The sequence below is a fragment of the Pyrus communis genome, chromosome 17 (genome assembly GCF_963583255.1).
Source record: "Pyrus communis chromosome 17, drPyrComm1.1, whole genome shotgun sequence".
Lineage (NCBI taxonomy): Eukaryota > Viridiplantae > Streptophyta > Magnoliopsida > Rosales > Rosaceae > Pyrus > Pyrus communis.
In genome coordinates, this window is record NC_084819.1 from 21,047,423 (window position 1) to 21,068,459 (window position 21,037).

Sequence of the window (21,037 nt, forward strand, 5' to 3'; positions counted from 1 at the left end):
AGAGCCGATTTTTCAAAGCTGAGTTTTGCAGCTTCTTGTTTTTGGCTTTTTTTTCACCAAAAACTGTGAAAAAAAGCTGAAGTTGAATGTTTACCAAACACAAAAACAGATCCTAGTTTTTTTCAGAATCACCTCAGTACCAAAGCAGGCCATTGACTGATCAGCTTATTTTTTAGGTTGTTGACCGAAAAAGCTTACTTTTAACAGATCTTTCAGTGTGTTAGGAACACGGTCTTTGTACAGTAAGTGTCGTAATACAAATAATTTGATCCTTAAAGAGAAATTTCAATTGCTTGTATTATGATACTTGGTGCATCTAGCTGTATTACTGGTACACTGAATTTTTTTTTCTATTTTTAAATTGGATTTTTAACATGCAATACAATATTGCAGAAAAGCCCTCCTTTTTGTAACTTTGAGCACGTGAAACCATATTTAAAATTTTCAGAAATCTCGGAACTTTTTTGACAATGTAGACATACAAATAATACAACAACAAATTAACAATACAATGCAAGCAAAAGCAGAATTTTTTTGCTTTCAGTTGCTCTCACCCAAAATGCACACGATTCCAAATGTTACATGTGTTTTTGTCATCAGACTTTTGGCCAGGGAGTTTAATGAGTCAAATGGAAGAGTTGAGTTGGACGAGAGAATATTTTGATAGGGTTTCTGAGGGAAAGCATCATGTGTTTGTCCTCTTTGCTTCTTTTTCATCACTCCAGTGTGAATGTGACTAGAATATTTGATCATATCATACGCATGATGTCTTTTGATATCTTGTTTTCCTTTTCCCAGTTCTGCATGCTTTCGATGCCTTGACCATTTACGGTACTCCAAAAAGAACAATCTTTTCAATTTTTGTGCAGTTCTTAATATGCACGTTCATATTTTTACTAAAATCCAAGTGCTTTTTAGGAAGCACTTCTGAAAAAAGCGCCAACTTATAAGCGCTTTGGTTGGTAGAAAACACTTTTGGCCCTTCATGAAGCAATCCGGAACACTCACTAAATTATGAATCTTTGAAGTGCTTTACTAAATTAAGGAGAAAATAAAGTTAAGAACTCTTCAATTCCCATTTCCTTTTTCTGTTGTTTGTTTAACGTAGTATTGATTTTATGAACTTGTATGATATGGTGGTCTTCGAATTTCCGTTGATGATATCGATTGATTGTTGTGGTTATGTAGAGACCCACTGTGGAAGTAAGGGATCACAAGGCCCATGGTTCCATTCCAGATCCTGGATCAGTCGTCATTGCTAGAGTAAGGGATCATCAACAAGATCATTGCATAACATAGCTCACTTTCTCCAATCATGAAGCAGATTGTTGGACTGATTCGTGTATGTAAATCTTGCCGACGTTTCTTTCATCATAGCAGGTTACCAAAGTGATGGAAAGGATGGCTTCAGCTGATATTATGTGTCTTGGCACGAAGTCTGAGCGGTATATGCAGTATTCCTTTTGAATAATGACCACATAGGCGTTGCATTTGTCTTGTGCATATTCGGTTGTAGCTTGTCTAGTGAAGTTAGTTGCTGTTCTGTTTCGTTTTCAAAACGTCATTTGGTTTATAAGCTGTTTCTATCAACAGGCTTCAAGATGTAAGAGCCACCGAAATTGACAAAGCAGATATGCTTTCGTCTTTTCGCCAGGGTGACATTGTGAGAGCTCATGTTGTATCCTTTATGTGTGGAATGCCCCCGTTAGTACTAGGTTAAAAACATTGTCATGCAGATAAGATAGTTGGTAGCAGAGATGACGCCTTTCCGTTGCAGATAATTTTTTTTTTTTTTTGGGTGAACTTCAGTGATATGTTTAATACTACGTCAATTGTGCTTGATATTCATATTGCAGTGATTAGTTACGGAAACAGTTTCCTTGATTCTTTCAGTAAGCTGTCGCTTGGAGACGCCAAGGCTTATTTTCTGTCAACCGCAAAGAATGAACTGGGCGCTATTTCTGCAGAGTGAAGCAGCAGCAGCAGGTATATGTATTTTCTGCTAGTGTTCACTGGATTTTTTGTTAGTGTTCACTGAATCTTTTGCTAGTGCTATAATCTTTTGACGCGTATAAATGACACATTTACAAATAGCGTCTCATCCTCATTTCATATGTGCATCGGCGTTTCACACGTAACACTATCAAATCCACATGATGTGAACTCGGATGTGATTCTCTCTTTGTTCATCGTAGGTGAAATGATGGTGGCTAGAAGCTGGACAGAGATGCAGTGCCCCGGGACAGGGCAAATCAAGCATAGAAAGGTCGCTGAGGTCGGAGGATGAAAAGATGAACAGAGAATTAATGTGTTGTCTTCTTTCTTCTCCTTTTGTTCCTTTTTCGAAAGCATGTAACCTTAGAGTTTCTTATAGATGGTGTGCACAGGGAAATAGGTTGAAGTCGGAAGTTATGGTAGTCTGATATAAGATTTTGTAACTCCGTCGACTCCCCCATGCACCTCTATGTGAAGGGTTTTACAAACTGGCAGTCTCCTGTTTACGGGTTCGCTTACGTTTAACTACTTTGAAAAGTTGTGCAAGAGACTGCGGTTTCTTGTTGAGTTGAGTTGTACTTGTATATGCTGCATATATTCATCCTATTCCAATATCATCATTCATTCATTTGAGTTAAGAGCTCACGAAAAAACTTGAGATTAATTTAAAATGTTTCATATAAAAGGCTAAGAATCCACCACACCAACGCGGAGTTTCGAAAATTACAAAGATTGATTCGGCATTGTATTTCCCTTATACCATGGAGATCGTATCCTCTTCACTGTCCGTGTCATCAACCGGATCTTGCATCGGCATCTCTTGGGGACAGAAGAAAGGCTTCGGAGGTATCTGCAAGGCTTCGACTTCACCTTCAAGCATCTCTACGACTTTGCTCATGGAAGGGCGATCCGCCGGCTTCAGTTGTATGCACCACAATGCAACCATGATCATCTTCTTGGCTACTTTCTTATCATTCTCACAGGCATCAACAATTTCAACACTCAATCCCTTTTCTAGTTGATCATAAATCCAGGAAGGGAAGTAAATTTGGCTTGAATTTTGTACATGTGCATTCAAGTTCTTCCTCCGACTGGTCATTTCCATTAGCAACATTCCGAAGCTATAAACATCAGCTTTGTACGAAACGCCTCCGAGGTTTCTGTAGAACATTTCTGGAGCTATATATCCCATCGTGCCTCTTGGAGCAGTAAGAGAAAGAGTGTTATGATCTCTAGGGTAAAATCTTGCAAGACCAAAGTCGGAGATTTTAGCATTGAGGTTCTCATCAAGAAGAATGTTGTGGGGTTTGATGTCGAAGTGCAGAATTTGTATATCACATCCCTCGTGTAGATATTTGATTGCACCAGCCACCCCGAGAGCTATCTCGTGCATTCTATCCCAACCAAGAACAACGCCTTTTTCTTTCTCCAAAAATATATATTTTTCGAGGGATCCATTAGGCATGAAATCATAAACAAGAGCTCTTTTCGATCTCTCAGAACAGAATCCAATTAGTTGCACCACATTGACATGATGGATTCTTCCAATTGTGGCAACTTCATTGATGAAATCTTGCCCTTCACCTTTGGATCCACTCAACATCTTGACTGCAACAAGATGACCATCCGACAGCTCTCCCTTGAAGACGGAACCAAAGCCCCCCTGTCCGAGTTTATCTTTGAAAGCCATTGTAATCTTCTTAATATCTGAATATGAATACCTTCTGGGCATAAGATTCTTGTATGCATCCAAGAATTCTTCAACTGCCTCGTCCTTTCGGAATTTTTTCGAATAGACTCCTTGACTTAGTTGTTTTAAAGAAACTACAATCATCTTGAATTCTGAATAAAAGTACTTTCTTCTTCTAACATTCTTGCATGCATCCAAGAACTTTTGAACTGCATCATTCAGGAGCTTTTTCCAAAAGCCTTTTTGACTGACTTTAATTTTTAATTCAATCATCATTTTCATGATATCCGAAAATGAATACCTTGTTATTCGATTCTTGCAAGCAAGCAAGAATTCTTCTACTGCTGCATGCTTTGGGAACTTTTTCCAGTACAGTTTGTAGCAACAGAAACCCAACAAAATAACAACGCCGAGTATCATTCGCGCCATCAGAAACGCCCCTGCCATAAGAACACAGGAGGGTATTAGAAGTTCATCCTGTCATTGGAACTTCAATTTTCAAAATCCACCACGCAATACAAGCAAGTGTTACTTTTATATATCTATATTCTTTGGAATTTAATTTCAGCTAGTTAAAGAACATAAACATTCTTGAAAAAGACTTACCGATGATCTTGGCGGCTTCTAGGAGATCTGTGTGAAAACAGAACGAAGGGAAAAGATTAAACTCAGCAATTTTAAGAGCAATATAACAACATTAGCTATTAGAAAATGTGGTGCTAGTCAAAACTTACCGCGCTTCATGCCTTCACCGAAACCTGCAAAAGTTCATTAGTGTCAGTTAGAGATTGAAGAAAAAATCTTCATTTTAATTCATATAAAATTAACTTGAATTAGTGACTGTTCGCCAAAGTGATGAAACCATACTCACAGTGGAGGGATTGGTATCGGTCGTAGCAGTAACTGTCGAGGAGATATCCATCCCAATAAAGCTCTATACCGCTTCTCAAATGATCACGGATGAAAGAAAATGAAAGGCCACTTCCAACTTGTGTGATGTCAGAGGAAACAAAAAAGAATCCGGTCAGATTACAAGAGGGCTGAAGATCGTCCACTCCATCTTTCACCATAATATAAGAATATGAGGTTGTAGCAGATGATGAGTTGGTAGTACTGCAGTTGATTTTTACGTAATGCGGAGACTCAACGGGTGACAAGCAATCGAAGAAGGATATAAAAGTGTAATCACCAACTGGCCGAAGTCCATATGGAGGTTGGCCGAATGGATATTGGCTGAAATGACCAAACGTTAACAAGTTGAGTGGCCTAAAAGGGCAAGTGTCGTTTAGCAAGCCAGGATCCACAGCATGGATTGTACCATTCTCATAGTTGATTGGCGCTTTGACATAATATGTAGCATTGAAGAGATTCAAGGTGGTTCGATTATGCTCGCACGATAACTGGATAGGTGGATAGCTGGGGCAATTAACTTCAGAACCGTTTCTCAGTCTAAAAGGGTATCGAATGTCTAGAAGATCTCCACATGAAGCATGCCTCCGACAGTTTTCTTCTTCCTTAGCATCATGACACACTACAAAGCTGATAGCTATAACACATGCTAGTAACCGGATTCTTCTCAGCATTGTAGTAAGCGATAAGATGAACGGAACTGAGGAGGAAGAAAAAGAATGAAAAATTGTCCTGTTATTTAGGACGGATTCTGCATATTTCACATGGACTTTTGGTTAAGCTAGAAACTTAGTTGCTTAAACTTACCAAGAAACTTCCCCTGCTTGGAAATTCTTCTTTAAAAAGCACTTATGCTTAGAAGCACTTCTAGTAAAAGATTTCCATTAGAAGCACATTGAAATTTATAATAAAATTGTAAGTTTATCTTGGAAAAAAGTGTTTCCCAAAAGAACCACATAGCAAGTGCTTCTTCCATAAAGTACTTCATATACTTTTTTTAACCAAGAAGCACTTTTAACTTTTTGTGTCAAACATAGTCAGAAGCGCTTTTGGTGATCTGAAAGCACTTTTGGAGAATGCTTAATTACAGAGACAGACAGTGATTGATGAGATGACCAAGACTAGTCAAGTGATAAGGCAATGGGTGGACACCAAACAATAGTCAAGTGATAAGGCAATGGGTGGACACCAAATAATGTGCAAACTTACAACAAGGCAAAAACTTTGAGAATAACTGCCTTTGGCTCTGCCGACAGAGTAGAGATGAATATCGATAGCCAACTCCTCCAACCTCTGTTTTTCTTGCTTGTAATTTTCTTCGCCACGGCCATTAATGTTGTACCAAGCAAAGCAGCAGCCGATGATCATGGCGCTGACTGCCCAATTTCACGGTGTAGGGATCATGGTCCCGTTATCAAGTTTCCCTTTCGCCTAAAAGACGATCCCCCACACTGTGGCCATCCACAGTTTGAGGTTTCTTGCTTGCAAAACAAGACAATGATTCAGCTCTCATCGTCATCAGGACTGTTTCCAATACGAACAATAGATTACGAATGGAAACAGTTTCGCGTCTACGATGCAAATGGTTGCCTCCCCAGACGCCTTCTTAACTTTACCATCTCCAGCAACTCATCTCAGCTCTTTCATATCTCCTATGATTACCGGTCCCATGATTACCTGTGTTTCAACCGGGATTCATTAACTAATCTTACATTATTAAACTGTTCCACAGATCAAAACTTGACCAGAACCTTCAATGCGAACTACTTTCCTATCAGCTGTCTCAGTGTCCCAGGGCACCAAGTTCTGGCTTTTCCACCCCATGCTTCTGTCACTGATTTGCCTGTGCCAACTTGTAGCACTTGGAGAAAACTCCAATATCTTCCGTTACGAAGCGTGGATGCTAATTACAACAGATACGCGTGTGACTTGGACAGTTTTCTGTGGCTGGAATGGGAACCATGGTATAATTTCCCATCATGCCAATACTGTGGGGGATATTGCGAGCCCAATAGCAGCAGCAATCAGTTGCAGTGCTATCGTTCTTATTCCGTCGTTCAGTATCCTCCACAATATCCTCCACAACAGCAAAAAGGTACTTCCCCGACCTTTACATTTCGCTTCAGAAATTGCAACATATATCCTGGAAAAATTTACTTTGTTTCCTCAATTCAACTCATTTTGTTTAACTTTTCTCCTTGTAGTTTCAGGCCATGCATCAAGTAGGACGTCGATTATCTTGGGAGCGAGCGTAGCTTCATTTGCTCTTATATCAGCGGTGGCAGCAGTAGTATTTTTTTTCCATGTAAAACGATCAAAGAGCGTACAGGAGAAAGAGAATCAACTCAAAGTTGAAAGGTTCCTGAAGGATCACAAATCTCACGTACCAACGAGATACTCCTACGCCGATATTAAAAAGATGACAAATGGATTCAAGAAAAAGTTAGGTGAAGGAGGTTTCGGAAGCGTTTACAGTGGAGAGCTTCCAATTAATGGAGTTCCAGTCGCCGTAAAAGTCCTCGCTGACTCGAAAGGAAATGGAGAAGATTTTGTTAATGAAGTGGGAACCATTGGCAGAATTCATCATGTCAATGTGGTTCGTCTACTAGGTTTTTCTGCCGAAGTAGGCAAACGTGCGCTTATTTACGAGCTCATGCCAAACAGGTCCCTAGAGAACTTCATCACATCTAAAGATCAATCCAATAACACTTTGTTTGATTGGCAGAAACTTCATAACATCGTCAATGGTATAGCGAAGGGAATCGAGTATCTTCACCAAGGGTGCGACCGCATGATCCTCCACTTCGATATCAAGCCTCGTAACATACTGTTAGACCATGATTTCAGTCCTAAGATCTCGGATTTTGGTCTGGCTAAACTGTGTTCCAAAGAAGACAGTATCGTATCTATGACAGCTGCTAGAGGCACCGTGGGCTACATTGCACCAGAAGTGTTTAACGGGAACTTTGGGAACGTGTCACACAAGTCAGATGTGTACAGTTTCGGGATGCTGGTGCTTGAGATTGTTGGAGCTAGGAAGGAAACTGCTCTTGCTTCTGGCAACAATGAGGTCTACTTTCCAGAGTTGGTCTACAATCGTCTCGTTCAAGGAGAAGAGTTGGATTTGAAGCTAGATACCGATGAGGACACTCAGATTGCTAAGAAACTAGTGATTGTGGCACTTTGGTGCATCCAGTGGTACCCGGTGAATCGCCCTCCCATGAAAGCAGTTGTTAGAATGCTAGAAGGAGGCTCTGAAAACTTGAGCATGCCACCAAATCCATTTGCTTCCACAAGTGCACAGACAGATCAACCGAGAACAACACTGTCAAGTTAACTAGTCACACTAAATAATTGTGTCCTGCATATTTGTAAAAGTAGCACTACAATTACAAGAGCTTTCTAATAAAATTTTACTGCCTGGTGGCTAGTAAATTATCATTTTACCATGTTTTCGGTTAGAACGGTCTATTAGAATGTGAGAATCCATCGTAAAACCAATTGACAATGGATGGAAATGCCACATCTTTTAAACTGTTCGCAAAGCTTTAAAATCTCAGGGCGTGTGGCGGAATGGGAGTCATTCCCCATTCCTGATTATTCTTTCGTTTACCAATTTAAGCGGAATGTACAGTTATGTGGGCCCGCGTAAAATCAGGAATTCAATTCCTGATATCACCGGAATTGGATTACCTGGACGAAGGTAGTATTTGGATTCCGGGGAGAAGGCTCCATCCGGAATCAAATTATTCTTCCCAAAATGCCCTTCACCTTCAGTACTCCTTTCCATCGCTCCTGCGCTTCACCTTCATCGCCTGCGCCACACCTTCCATCTCCCCGTGTAGCCATGCCTTACTCCCCTGCCACTGCCTTACAAAACCCAACCCTCAAATCACCCAAACCACGGATAATAAACCCACAGATCCAGTGAAGAAATCACTCAAAATCTAGAAAATCTTGAAATTGAATTACTTGGCAGGTAGGATGGGTGGTGATTATGGGGTAGGTTGATTGGGAAAGATGAAAGCGAGGGGTAAAGGGGAGGGAGGAGTTTTTATCTTCTGCTGGGGAAGATGAAAGCGAGGTGTGGTGATTACGAGAGTTTGTTTGCTTGACTCACCGCCTCACCATTTCCGGCATATAAACAACTCCCTCTCTCTCCCATTTTAACTCTTCACTTTAATCAAATTAATAAAAATAACTAATGAAAATATTATTAAAAAAAAATATGGGAAACAAATAAAAAAGAGAATAAGAGCATTTTAGTAATCATATTAACTTCTATTCCGATTCAGGTGAATTAGTATACAATTTATATGAATTTCGTTTCAATTTTACTCCGATTTCAGAACATTTAAGTAAATAACTTCAACATGAATCTGATTCTGACTCCTTCTCAATTCAATTCATCATCAATCCAATTCCTCTATTTTAATTACGGTTACATAAACGCGTTCTCAATTTGAAAATTATGCTCGCAACACACATCCCTTATCTCATGTGTGGCAGCACACGTAAACAATACATATCAAATGACATGAAAGCACATGTTGCAAACACTTGAATAGTCCGCTCTTATAAATAGAATGCAAGTATTGACTTCAAAACTAATTGGAAATAGATGAAAGGTCCACAATCATTTAAACTAAGCGCGTTGAGCCCATGTGACATGTTTGAATTTCATAGTAGGAGACAACACGGGACTTTGACAAATTCATCCAGAAATCGGAATGAGGATTATCTCCGGATATTCTTTGTTCGGCTTTCAGAGAATTTTAATTGTGTTCGTTTATCATAAATCGTGTAGTCATAAATCATTTTAATTCTTTTTATTTCAAATTAAACACAAACAGTACTTGACAAAAACTGACTGTATCATGTACGATAAATAGACATAATTAAAAAAATTTCAAAAGCTTCACAAAAAGAATTCGAAGAGAATTCTCATTGCAGAAATCGCACCACAATTTCTGCCAAGACCAAATGGGAAATGTATATTTTTTCATATAACGCGTTAATTCACCAATTATTCACGTCATGGAGTATGGAATACTTTGTCAGAAATTGTGGTCTTGGTCTTTGTAGTGTTCCGGATGAAATTACTTACAAGTTTCCTTGGAAGACTATTCGATGACAATGATAGTTGACAGGTGCATTTTATCCCAAAAGACAAAGAGACCAACATTCAACGAATTAATAATTTAAAGTTGAAAAGTAAACCTGATAATTTTTTACATGATTCGTTAACACGAGACATAAATAATAGGAAATAACGGATTTTGAATTAACACGATAACTAATCGGATCGTTATTGGGTCACATTATAAGAACCCGTTAATAACATATCATTAACAAGTTTACACGAAGGTGACACGCTATTAAACCATTTCAGCACGTTAAGAAAAAATTATTTTGATGATTTTAATTTTTTAAACTATTAAAAAAAATTACTATAAAATACAATAACCTTAGTGTGTGTGTGTGTGTATATATATTGTGTTCTAAATATGTATTATTGTATTATTATTTTATGTAAATTAAAAAAAAAATTAAATCTTATTTATTTATTTTTATACTAAAAAGTGAGATTAAAAAAATTATAAACACATTAAAAATAAAATATCAAGTAATTTAAAAAGACCAAACACATTAAAAAAAATTATAATATTAATTTACAAGTGCGAAAAATAAAAAAAAATATGTAAACCGATCGCACCATTTACGCTTTGAGGATGGATACATCGTCGTTTCAATTTTTAAAACCATACAAACCCTTGTGAATGGTATTTTTAAGGGAGTTCAAAATAAATAAAAATCATAATCATTAACGTACGGGTCTAAAAAATGTGAAATCACATATAAACGCTCATGATTGTATCATTTACACTTAAACGATGGTTACATGCTTATTTAGATTTTTAAAACCCTCCAAATCTCATGAAAAACCAACTCCCTTCACTTTGCATATCCTTGAACATTTGGCTAACTCCCTTCATTTTGCATATCATTGAACATTTGGCATTTTTTGGTAATGTAACTAGGATTCTCTCCCCTCCTCTTTTCATCCCCTCCTCTCACATTCTCTTATTTTGTCTTTCTCTTGCTATAAAAAAATTAGTTTAAGATGTTGACGTGGCCATCACATGTCTCTGTGTCCCTCGGTATCAACTTCTGGGTGTTCTACCCTCCATTTCTTTAGATTCAGTGCTAGTTACAGGAGAGATTTTTCAGTGTGACTGGTACACGGGGTGGTACACCACGTGTCACTATACAAATGGTGGGATATGTGTTTTAAAAAGTTAATAACTTAAAAAATAAAATTTCTCACCATTCTTATTAAAATAAAATTTCTCACCACTTGTGTTCCCGTCACAACTAAAAATTTCTCCGGTTACAGCTTGCATCACGTTACGTTGATTAGAGAAATTTATTTTCCACTACGAAGTGTCGACAGTGTTAAAGTTTTAGACAGATCGTCAAAGATCAACTGGGGCCATCATCATAGGAGGGAGCATTAGCTTGTTTTGTTTTGCTTTTGGCAATGAAGTAGCCGTAAGAGAGAGATCCATTGCCAGAGCAACCTGACTATGTGTTACATGTGCGCTTCAGGCTGCACTCTTCCACCATGTAGTTAGACAACCAAATTGGAGAGATGAAAAGGAGAATCAAATGAAGATAGAAAGGTTCCTAAATGATCACAAATTCTACCTAAACTGTTAAACAAAACTTAAATATCTCAATTTATTTATGCTCCCAACACAGACTCCCTATCTTTCTTATGGTAATACACGTGAATAGTCTACTCTCATAAATAAAATATAATCATCCAACTCAAAACCAATTGAGAATGGATAAAAAGTTCACAATTATTTAAACTAAACGCGTTGAACCCATGTGACACGTTTGAATTTCATAGTAAGAGACCACACGCCTACTGATCCTAGGGTTTTGACAAGTCCATCCAGAAATCGCACAACAATTTCTGCCAGACCAAATGGGAAATGTATTCTTTTCACATAACTCATTAATTGACCAATTATTCACACCGTGGAGTATGGAGTATATGGATGAAATTACTTACAAGTTTCCTTGGAAGACTTTGAACGGACTATTCAACGACAATGATAGTTTAGGATTTTGACAAGTCCATCCAGAAACCACACAACAATTTCTGGCAAGACCAAATGGGAAATGTATTCTTTTCACATAACTCATTAATTGACCAATTATTCACCCCAATGGAGTAGGGAGTTTGGATGAAATCACTTACAAGTTTCCTTGGAAGACTTTGGACAGACTATTCAATGACAATGATAGTTGATGGGTGCAATTAGACCAAAAGACAAAGAGACACCAATATTCAACAAATTAATAAATTAAAGTTGAAAAGTCTTAAGAATCTTTTAGGGCTGGTTCGGAGTTCTGATATTTTAAAAAACAGCTTATTAAAAAAATCTAGGATGTGTTTGATAAAATAAAAGTTTTTTTTTTTTTTTTTAAATGTTGTCAATGATAGTAGAAAAACATAGAAAATCAGAAGCAAGAGTTTACCATGCTTCTAAAAAAATGTTTTTTTTTTCAAAGCATGGTGAACAAAGATATTTTCAAGTGACAAGTATAGTCCCGCATATTTTACAAACTTACAATCTTTGTCCTTATATTATTCTCATTGGCAATTATTATACCACATTAAATACAATTTATGTTTTTAGTCATTTAATATATTTACAACAATTTTATATAAAAGTTTACCAAACACTAAGATATAGTTTTTTTTTTGGTTAAAAGCACTTTTACAAAAAAAGTTTACCAAACACTCAACAACTTTATTTTACTGCTGTTTATTCTTACAGCACAGTAAAAATAGTTTTTATTTTTATTTTTTATTTTTTATTTATTTTTTTAAGTACAGCAATACCAAACTAACCTTTAATACCAAATAAATCGGTTTCAACTTTCATGTCTTTTTTTTTCCCTACTTTTTCTTGTAGTTCACTACTTTATTTCTCTTATTATATCAATAGTTTTCATTGATATTTTGGATAAAATCGATAGTTTTCATTGATATTTTGGATAAAATCGATAGTTTTCATCGATATTTTTGACATATCGGGAAATGTCATATGGTAGTCTGTCAATATTTACCAATATGTCGAAAATATCGATGAAAACTATCGATTTTATCCAAAATATCGATGAAAACTATCGATTCACATTTCCTAATATTTCAATTTTTTTTTTTAAACAAACGATATTATCTACACTAATAAAGTGGGGGAGTGAGTTAAGCTTCATAATGAGCTAACAATAATATAGTTCAAATTTGAATTTGGAAAGAATCAAATCTAAGATCTCTTACTTATAAGTAAATATGAATACTACTGGATCGTATTACTAAGAAGCAAGTTTTAGCAAATTTTCATTAAAATCAACCCATATAATTATATTGATATTTTCATAAAATTGTATATTGATATTTTCTATAATAACGTAGTAATGCTAGCGTTCGATTAATCCAATCAAACTACAAACAGTCAACCAGTTCTCAAGTTGTGTACAAATTGATGGAACGTGGTATTCATACAAGTAACCAATCCGTGAAGTTTTTCGAGTGGTTGGAAAACTATGCGCGTTGGAAGATCTTTGTTTAGGGTTTTAAGAACCAATAACAGAGTGACATCATCTGGCAATAATGGCCCCTTCACGTGGAGATGGAGGAACTTTCATTTAATGGACGTATACAATTGAGGGCCATGACCTATGGGGCCATTAATTGTAGAACAGAGGCATGCAAACTACCATTCAAACATAAAAAAAATAAAATCTTCCAGAAACAAAATAAGCATCCCTCTTTAATTCTGTTTCTTCTATTTTGAGTCGGTCCAAAGACAATGATTGTTTTTATTTATTTATTTAAATTTTTTTTTTTTTAAATACAGCAATACCAAACTAACCTTTAATACCAAATACATCGGTTTCAACTTTCATGTCTTTTTTTTTTCCCTACTTTTTCTTGTAGTTCACTACTTTATTTCTCTTATTACCAGCGATATTAGTATTATTATTCAAAGCTAGCAACTAGCATTCATGCACGCGCTCATGCGCATGCTGAAGGCATTTTTTGAATCATGGCGTGCTACGCGTAACTTACATATTTTAAATTTATTTATATGAGTACATTGACAAAAGGAAATTCAAATATTTGAAGTAAATGAATAATTTTAGATCATGCTAGAAAAAAAACCCCTCATAAACCAATTAAAGCAACTTAATTCATATGATAAAATCGATGTCTATAGAATTTAGATTAAGAATAGAGAAAATAATATTTAATAAACAATTGATTGAATCACATTATTGCTAGCCCATTGTGAGTCTAAGCCCATCCTCTCTCCCTTAGTGTAGATAATATATTTTGTTTAAAAAAAACAATCATTTGACAATTAATTTAATCACATTATTATCCACGTACGAAATATCTTTTTTATAACCGGCATTACACGCCTCTTAATATGTTTCAAACGTGTTTAAAAATAGAGAAATTGAATCATAATATTGCCAGCCTATTGTGAGGTGATAATTATAAAAATAAAAAAAAATAAAAAAAAAACTGCACCAAAAAATTAATTATTAAAAAAAGCACTGTTAAAATTACAAAATTACTCTTGTATTATTTAATGCATTCTTTTTTGCTACTTTTGATTTTTTTTGGCTGAGGGGCGTTTTGGCCATATTGTTTTTTGTTGAAGCCGTGACCCCAAAGTGGGGCTCCGGCTTTATATATAGATAGATAGATATTAATATTGCCATGAAGAGGGAAGCGTTTGAATCGGAATACACAAGTCAAAATGAAGAAAACCTATCCAACCAGGAGGCAATCCACTTTCAAAGCTCACTCTTATTTTCAACCAGCCCGCATTGTGTCATGTTTGTTTGTTTGTTTCACAACAACTTTTTGGGCCGGGCTTAAGTTTTTTGTGGGGTAGACATAGGCCATTTAAGTATGCGTCATAAATGGAGATTTTTGGGGTATAAACTTAAACTTACATTTGAATTGGTCCCAAAACTTGAAAACCAATTTATCTATGCATGCAAGTGGCCATTTTCAACTGTGATGGAAATGTGTTGTGCCATTGTATGACGATGTGAGTTTGAACTCCATCAGTGACTAATCTAACATCTAACTTGCTAATGCTATTGCTTGACTCGAAAAAAAAAAAAAAAAAAAAAAAAAACTTATCTATGCATGAGATTCCACTGTAACAATACTCCCATAATTACAAACTGCCACACATTTAAACTTCTCCACATGCCAAAGAGAGCAGCATTATACTAAGAAGGACTACGTATCCATAAAAAAATTAGCATAAAATAAGTGATTCAAAACCCGTTTCAACTCGTTCCAAATTTCCGAGTAATAAACATGTCCCGTGCATAAAAGAAACCCTGCTCTCGAAACTACCAAAAATTTTAATTGGTGATCTGATAGAAATTTTCAAACAGTAAAATTGAAGCTTTATACGAGTAATCTCTAGTTTTTCCAAAGATGTAGGGATATTATTACAAGACTTATATGGGACTCCATTTTACTTAAACCATGGAAGCCGTTTCTATAGCAGTATCTGTAAGCCTACATGTCTCTTCGACATCCGTCTCATCAGGTGGATCCTCCATCGGCATATCCTGGGGACAGAAGAAGATTTCGGTGGCATGTGCAAGTCTTCGACTTCACCTTCAAGCATCTCCACAACTTTTCTCATAGAAGGGCGATCTGCCGGCTTCAATTGTATGCACCACAGTGCAACCATGATCATCTTCTTTGCTACTTTCTTATCAATTTCACAGGCATTCTCAATTTCAATGCTCAATCCTTTTTCTAGTTGATCATAAATCCAAAAGGGAAGTATATATTTTGCTTGTATTTTCTGCATGAGCATGCATTCAAGTTCGTTCTATGTCCTGTCATTTCCTATAACAACATCCCCAAAGCCATGTATCCCATTGTGCTCCTTGCAGCGGTAACAGAAATGGTGGTGTGATCTTTAGGGTAAAGTCTTACAAACCCCAAAGTTGGAGATTTTTGAAGTGAAGTTTTCAAGTAGAATATTCAAAGTGCAGAATCTGCATATCACAGCACTGATGTAGATATGCTTGAGGAATGCCGGTTGAAAAACTAAATTCCATATGATGAGTAGGTCAATGCTTTGGTAAGCAATTAGATGTACTGTTTTTTTAGGCTGGACTGATTAACTATAGTTTACTAAAGTTTTTTGAAAATTTCTTACATAAAATTACTCTCTCTATTCTAATTACTCTTAAGAATTTAATCGTTCCCTTGGTTATCAACAACCACGGGCTAAGAGTTATGACATGCCATGTTCCTAATCTGAGTTGTGAAATGCCATTTTCCTTTTAGAAGATATTTATATGGATGTTCAAAACGTATATTTAGCTGTGCAGGAAAAGACTAGTTTCCCATTTTTTCTTTATGGAAATCCAAGTACTTCAGATTTTGATGGAGCAATTGTCGATTATATTATCTTCAGAATGCATAACTAGGTTTCATGCATCTCTAAGCTAGCTGTATTTTTGGATCCTGTTGAACCCTTATAGATTGCAAAAGTAATGATTACAAACGGAAAGCTTCTGTCTGAAAGTTCAACATCGACAGTCACTGATGAACTAAAGAAGGAAAGCAGGATGCTTTAGGTAGACAATGTTACTGCACTTGTTGCAAGTAACAAGGGAGGCAATTATACTATATTCAATGGTGGATTAATGTCGTTGCCAACTGCAGTTTGGAGATCTTCAGCTCGAGCTAATATCAGATAAAGCCACCATAGGGGTCGTAATCAGCTTTGCTTTTGGGTAATATACTTGCCTGTAACAACCTTACTTCTTTTTCGTGGGAGCTAGCTCAGGGCATCCAAAACATCCCGGAGAGTTCATTGCAGTATGCAAATGACAATGCTTTGATGCTGGCTAAGGTGCTCGAAAATAATCCGGCCCATACTTGTGGCCCTTTTTTTCTATTTAAACCTAGTGCCGCATACTAACATATGAAAATCTCTGAATGCAGTCTTTGAGGGGCGCTCTGCTTACTGTCTGCTATTCATCAGCGTTATTGTCTGCTTTTACTACTGTCGGACTTCTCTTACTCGGAAGACAACTAAAGTCACCAAACGAGAAGTGAGCTTCCTCGTGTCCTGTCTCCCTCGGTTTTGCTTTTGCCTCTCTCTGTATATGCAGAAGTCGATCGATGTATTTTATAATAGAATTGCCCGATATAAGTGGAATTAAATGTTGCTCAATAACAATCTCAAGAAGTGCATAAGAAGATTTTTTGTTAACAAAACAACTGTATCATGTAATTAACTCAGAATAATGTACAAGGTTGAGACCTCTTCTTTTGTGTTAATGCTGATTGTTGTTTACTTTTAAGAATCCGGATCCTCTTTGTGAGGATCCTAGAAATTTATGAATTGTGTCCGTTTATCGTACATCGTGCAGTCAGAAATCATTTTAAATATTTTTATTTAAAATTAAACACAAACTGTACTTAACAAAAAATGATCGCACGATATACGATAAATGAACACGATTCACGGATTCCCAGGATCATCACCAAAAGGGTCTAGAGAAGATCCTGTTGGTACTTGTACATCGTTTTGGGAATTATGTACCGGTTTATCGAAAAAAAATTGACCGATTTAAGCTATTGTTCTTAGATTGCAACAATTAGTAAACTACAACATGACGATAGAAACTAGAAGGACCGAAGTCGAACTTGGGCCAGACTACAGGGAGCAAGATTTTCGATGCAAATGACACCCAACCCATAAGAAGACCAGAAAGCAAAACGATACTGGAAGTTGTTGCATAGATAAAAAAGGCATTTTGAGCCCTACAAACATATTTCACATGGTGCATCACTGAGTGTGGCTGGCTTGGAAGGCTCAAGTTAACGTCGTTTACCAGATTGGTTTACTCAGTGTGAATGGCTTAGAAGGCTTAACGTCAACTTGTTTACCATATCGGTTTACGGTTTTGAGCATAAGCAGGCATCTGGCGAAAGGTTGTTATCATCAAGTCAATTCTCTTAAGCATGGAGATTAAGTCAATGCTAACCCTAAATGTATATCTCACTGTTGCTAACTAATTAATTGATAAAAAATGAGGCCACCAGTAAGTACAATTAAGCCCAAATTAAACGCACGTTGAGGAGAAAGCAAAAACAAACCAGTATCTTTCCATCCGCCAGCCACGAATGACGACGGAGGTTATTCAAAGAAAGACTCACATGACTTATGAACAGACAGGTATTAGTTAAGCAACCACCGTGGATGACTCGACGACGTCCGTAGTAATTAAAACTAATTATGTGGCGACCTGTTAGTGCATGAATTTTCTAGTAGACTTTATACACATATATAATCTTGAATACAAGTCCCACTTCGGAGAATTAAGAAAATATATAAGTGCATGGTTTATTTCTAATTACACTCAAGTTTTCTGTGATAAAACTTAGCACTTAGAAAGGTGGCTAAGTTGATACACTATCATTGTAGTTATGAGTGGGCCATTGACTCATCTCTATGAATGTCTGACATGGTATCCAGTGAGTTTGATTGTGGGTCTTGTGGGTCTGTGCCATGCCGGAGTTATCAAGTTTATTCATAACATTGTTCGTGTTGTGCCCAAGTTACTGAGTGTAATGTAACACCATGTTTCTGTGCTTAATGTCTGATGTGGAATTGATTGCACATGTCGCCCATATATGCATGGTCCCAAATGAGAAAGCGTGTTGAATATAAGTCTTACATAAAAGATTGAGAAAATAAAGTACAATATGTAAGTGTATGGTTCCACTTTTTAATTACACCAAAATTTTTTATAATAAAACTCAACACTTAACAATAAGTAGTTAGGACTTAAAACATAACAATAAGTGACTAAAAATGAATTGACCCGTCTCTTCGAATATCTAACAATTAATATGTGTGTTTGTTTATAAAAAATATCAAGGCGTTCTTGAGAGCATTAATGCTGTCATAAAATAATGAGGCAATACCTGCCGGTGTTTTTGGTTAATGCAACGTCCTAATCATTGCTAACGTAGTCTATGACATATGTTGAATAAGAGCTAATAAAACTAAAATTATTCCCAGACGATTATTCTGTTGGTTTAGATGACTCCAGCTTTATTGAGACGTCAAACAACTTATCTCTTCAGTTTGCATAAGGTTGTCATTTGCCATATAATTTTAGTTTTCAATATATCTAAAACATCTTCACTTGGTGTTATTGATTGCACGCTTCAGTTTTTAGGTGAATGCTTGTTTTGGATGTAGGGGTTGAGAGCTATCTATTTTGCCACTACTTTGCTGCTCCAGAATTTTTATCCGATTAAAGATGTTTGTTTACTCAGTTACTATGGTGTTGATTTTGCACAAGTTTAATTCAAATCCCACTCCATTACATTAGTACTTTACGATCAGTTGAGAGCCGTGATAATATACTCGGGAAAATGGCGAAAGAAAACAACTAAATAGAAAAGGTTATGGATTGAGGACCTGAAAATCACACATGGATGGAAGTAGCCTATGGACTACACCCAACAGATTATCATTGTTATGGATTGCAATTCACATGTCTCTTTAATATTACTTCATTCTAATTGTAACACGTGAACTCATACACTATATGTCTTGTATTTTTGTATTTCTAAAAGAAAAGAAAATTTAGGACCACTCCTATATTTAGTATCATAATCAAACCAAATAAGTGTAGCTAGTTGCTTACTTGATCGATCCCTTCATCCGGAGGAACGTCTTTGATCGATATAAAGTAATGCAAAGTTTGTCAACCGGCCGGTGACAACGAGAGAGATAGTGATTTAATACTGACAATTATTCATACTGCAACTTGTAGTATACTAAAATTAAAATGTTGTTTGTTTTTAATGAAACTTGTAGTTGTCTAGGTGTTATTTTAATTTACTAAATTTAAAATAGTCCGATCACTAAGTCGCCTCATCTTAGTTTATGTATGTATCTTCTTAAACTTTTGATTAAATAAACTACAAAATTGAAATGATGTTGTTGTTGTTGTTTTTATAGATATAACTTGTAGTTGTCTAGGTGTATTTCTTTTTTTTAATTTACTAAACTTAAAATAGTCCAAGTCGCCACATCTTAGTTTATGTATGTATCTTCTTGAACTTTCCATTAAATAAACTACAAAATTATTTTTTAATTTTTTTAATTTTTATAAAACTTGTAGTTGTCTTGATGTTTTTTTTTTAATTTACTAAATTTAAAATAGTTGGATCTCCAAGTCACCACATCTTAGTTTATGTATATAATTTTTTTTTTTTTTTTTTTTTTTAGAAAACCTCGATGGTACAAGAGGAATTTTATTGATATAGAAAAAAAAAAAAGGGTACATCTAGTTAGGGGGACATAAACCTAACCCCTCATAATACAAGAAAAAATGATAAAAAAATACATGAAAAGAAAAAAAAAAGAAGGGGGGGGGGGGGCATAAACCTTACCATTCTTGAGACAAAAACAGTAAAGATACAAGGAAAAGAGGAGGGGACATGAAACTTAACCCCTCTAAGGCTGAACCTAAAGGTCTAAACCTACAAAACAAAACAAACAACATCACAAGGTTAAGAAAAAAAAAAGTGAGACAAACATATATGTCGAGATGCACATTAATTGAGAAGCGGAAGCTAGGCAAGCCAACATAGTCTGAAAACAAAGCAGCACAAACCGTCATTTGAGGGGAATCATGCCATACCAAAGTTGGAGAAGACAAACCCATATTAGCAAAATTGTCTGCAACTACACTTCCTTCGCAATATATGTGAGAGGCATAGAAAGTCATCTTCCAAATGCGGTCTAAACAAATAGACCATTGCGTACGAAAAGGCCAAGAAGGATCAAAATCAGTCAATTAAAGGGCAAAAGTAACACTAGAAGAATCACTTTCCAGCCAAAGACAATGCCAAACTTTTGATTAATAAAACTATAAACACAAAATGTTGTTTTTTTATTTATAAAACTTGTAATTGTCTTAGTGTTTTTTTTTAATTTACTAAATTTAAAATAGTCAGATCTCCAAGTCGCCACATCTTAGTTTGTTGTATATACCTTCTTAAACTTTTGATCAATAAAATGACTAGAATTATTTCACCAATTATCGTGCCTAACTGATGTTGAGAATCAATGTTAGGTATGGTTGAGTGGAAAAAATTAGGTGAAATTAATGGGTTTTGTGTGGTAGCAAATAATCTTAGTTTAATTAAGTGTGTGGTGTAGCTTTCATTTGGTTTGCTATAAATACCTAAGTCCCCAAGCATTGTAGATCATCCAAGGAAAAACAAAGCCTAGAGCTAAATAAGAAAAGCTTTGCTAATTAGTTTGTTTTGAGAGCTTT

The 21,037-nt window shown here is 36.0% G+C and overlaps 2 protein-coding genes across 2 annotated transcripts; one reads left to right on the forward strand and one right to left on the reverse strand.

Annotated features, from left to right (window-relative positions):
* Positions 1–2,637: 2,637 nt before the first annotated feature.
* LOC137722757 (uncharacterized) lies at positions 2,638–5,421 on the reverse strand. Its single transcript, XM_068461839.1, has 4 exons — positions 4,557–5,421; positions 4,420–4,443; positions 4,292–4,318; positions 2,638–4,125 (listed from the first exon to the last, which is right to left on the reverse strand). The coding sequence occupies exons 1-4, from the start codon at positions 5,266–5,268 to the stop codon at positions 2,750–2,752; spliced, it is 2,139 nt and encodes a 712-aa protein (XP_068317940.1). The 5' UTR covers positions 5,269–5,421; the 3' UTR covers positions 2,638–2,749.
* Positions 5,422–5,724: 303 nt separating this feature from the next.
* On the forward strand, positions 5,725–9,125 carry LOC137722758 (rust resistance kinase Lr10-like). Its single transcript, XM_068461840.1, has 2 exons — positions 5,725–6,689; positions 6,799–9,125. Exons 1-2 carry the CDS (start codon positions 5,858–5,860, stop codon positions 7,929–7,931), a joined length of 1,965 nt encoding a protein of 654 aa, XP_068317941.1. The 5' UTR covers positions 5,725–5,857; the 3' UTR covers positions 7,932–9,125.
* Positions 9,126–21,037: the final 11,912 nt, after the last annotated feature.